Source organism: Histoplasma capsulatum, genomic scaffold, assembly GCF_000149585.1.
Source record: "Histoplasma capsulatum NAm1 scaffold_14 genomic scaffold, whole genome shotgun sequence".
In the NCBI taxonomy this organism is placed as follows: domain Eukaryota; kingdom Fungi; phylum Ascomycota; class Eurotiomycetes; order Onygenales; family Ajellomycetaceae; genus Histoplasma; species Histoplasma mississippiense.
In genome coordinates, this window is record NW_001813969.1 from 59454 (window position 1) to 61874 (window position 2421).

A 2421-nucleotide genomic window follows, 5' to 3' on the forward strand; every position below is an offset into this window, starting at 1 on the left:
TTCTACTCCTGAGAAGGGCAGCGGATGCAGATTCCGCCTCCTCCGCCGACACTAGCACGGAGACATGTGGTCCCGAAGACACCACCGGAAGATGCGAGAGACCTGCTAGTGATGTTACCACTACCACTCTACCCATAGTTCTAGGAGTGGTGTATGTTGCTCTTTATTTTACTCCTCGACCTTCCCCCCCCCAAAAAAAAAAAAAAAGAAAAAAAAATCCGAAAAATTATCAAGAAAGGGAGAGAACGGAAGGAGAACGGAGAAAAAGGGAAACCCTGCTAATTGTTACCTATAGTATTCCCCTTACCATTGCGATTCTCGTACTCGTCTTTTTGCACCGTCGCCATATCAGAAAGTTACGGTCGGAAGATGCAAATGATAAACATAAATCTCTGGACTTCGGCTTGGATGTCGTCCCCTCGGGCAACAAGAAGAGGGGTCGAGGGCGGAAGGGCGGAATGGAAATGACCACCGCCGACGCGGAAAAGTCAGTTCGTCGTAATGATCGTGGTTTGTCCATGGACATCACCATGACTAGCCCTTATCTCCTACCGCCTGCTCTCAATGGTTCGCACGATTCGCTACACTCCTTGTCAAGATCCGTCCATGCCGATGACGACAGATACCGCACCGCAACAGCCTTTTCAGCCGGCGATAATTCATCCATGCGGTCATTCACTAGCAACTTGAAGCCGTTTCCGGATGATTCTGTCAGTTTTACAGGCATGAGTAGTCGCCATGCTCCACCTGGTGATGAGATGCATGCCAATCTCCTTCGAAACGCGCAGCGCATGTCTAGAGCGAGCCCTCCTCCCGGAACTGCCACGCATTCAATTGGGTCAAGCCAGAGTCACAGGAGCCCTCCGCGCAAGTTGACAACACCCACCCCCAATATTGTATCCGATCGATCCGGCATCCATTCTCCAGACCGGTCACTTGCGCCCAAGAGCATTTCCACTCCTGGAAGTGAGCTCAGGAAGAGCAATGATTACCTGGGCGCTCTCATCCAACGAGGTACAACTCCAGAAACCAGTGACCGTAACTGGCCCTCTCCTGCACAAGGCGAAGCCATTTCTCAGAACACCCAATCTGATGAATTGTATCTGACTTCTACCCCTACGGTTCACCCCCCGTCATTCGACCTTCCGGATCTAGACAATGTCCTTCCTGAATCAAATTCCTCGTCGCAGTCACACTCTCACGCACCGCCAGCCTTGATCCCACACCCGGCTCCGACCCCGGGCTCAGCCCCGGTACTGCCCCGTATTTCTCTGCCATCAGACGATGACCATAGCGACTATGGAGACGACAAAAGAAATTCAACTTCAGTTCTACCGCAAGTGAACGTGGATACCTCTGAGTCAAACACACATCAACCGGACAAAAACGGTCGTCTGTCTACCATGTACGATTTCCCAGATGACCAAGGATACACGTTCGACTCCCGCCGTCTTACAGTTGGTATCCGACCACTGCCACCAGAAGATCCTTCGGACAACCCCGAACAACGAGCCAACCGCATCCGATCATTTTACAAGGAGTACTTTGATGAGAGCAACAAACATCATCCTCCGCAAGAGGAATATTACGAAGACTACGGCGAAAATGACTATCACGAAGACATGCTGTACGACCCAGCCTACCCTGATCCCTACTATGGCGGCAGCGATGATATGGGTTTCTACCCACCAGAACCACCCCCATTCACCCAGCCTATGGGACGCCGTGCCATGACTCCGCCACCTCGAATGCCGCCAAATTTCTACACCCAACCATCGCGCCAACAAGGCGCCTCATCCGCCTTTGGCTATGCAGCAAGCCACAGAACATTCTCTACAACGTCGGGCGATCCAGGACCCCGTGCAAACTCATCGATATCTAACAGGGGACCGCCAATGCCACAGAAACCCCAATTGCGGCCACCAGGCCCCCTCCACGTCCTCCCCAGCGCGCATAAGCTCAAGGATGACACCATGGTTCTCCCCATCGATTACGCCCCCGGTCCCACCGCGAGTGATCGTCGAGCAGGTCGTTCTGAGACACCTCGCGGGGGACTTCGACCGTATGTCCCCGTACGCGCGGCGAATATCGCTCTGGCGTCTTCCTATGATGATCTCGCAGCCATGCCTAGTCCGTAAGTGCCCCTTCACATCATTGAAATATTGATATATTGATATATACAGTGCCAGGCCATAAGTATTGGCAACCCCCACCACAATTATTGTGTCTTTGGGTGGCAGAAAAGTAGTGGGGGTGGCCAATACTTATGGCCTGGTGCAGTGTATATATACATATACATATACATCTATTTTTATTATATAAACTAACACATTACCCCAGCTATGTCGTCCGCAAATCTGGTACCTTCACTGCCCTCGACTTCGCACCGCCCCCGCGCTTCAGAAATGCAGAAACAGCCAG

The 2421-nt window shown here is 52.1% G+C and overlaps 1 protein-coding gene across 1 annotated transcript; it reads left to right on the forward strand.

Moving 5' to 3' along the window:
- Nucleotides 1-64: 64 nt before the first annotated feature.
- Nucleotides 65-2196, forward strand: HCAG_08929 (predicted protein; the record flags this gene model as incomplete). The annotated part of the gene is made up of 3 exons (XM_001536044.1): nt 65-108; nt 296-2134; nt 2184-2196. 3 exons carry the CDS (start codon nt 65-67, stop codon nt 2194-2196), a joined length of 1896 nt encoding a protein of 631 aa, XP_001536094.1.
- Nucleotides 2197-2421: the final 225 nt, after the last annotated feature.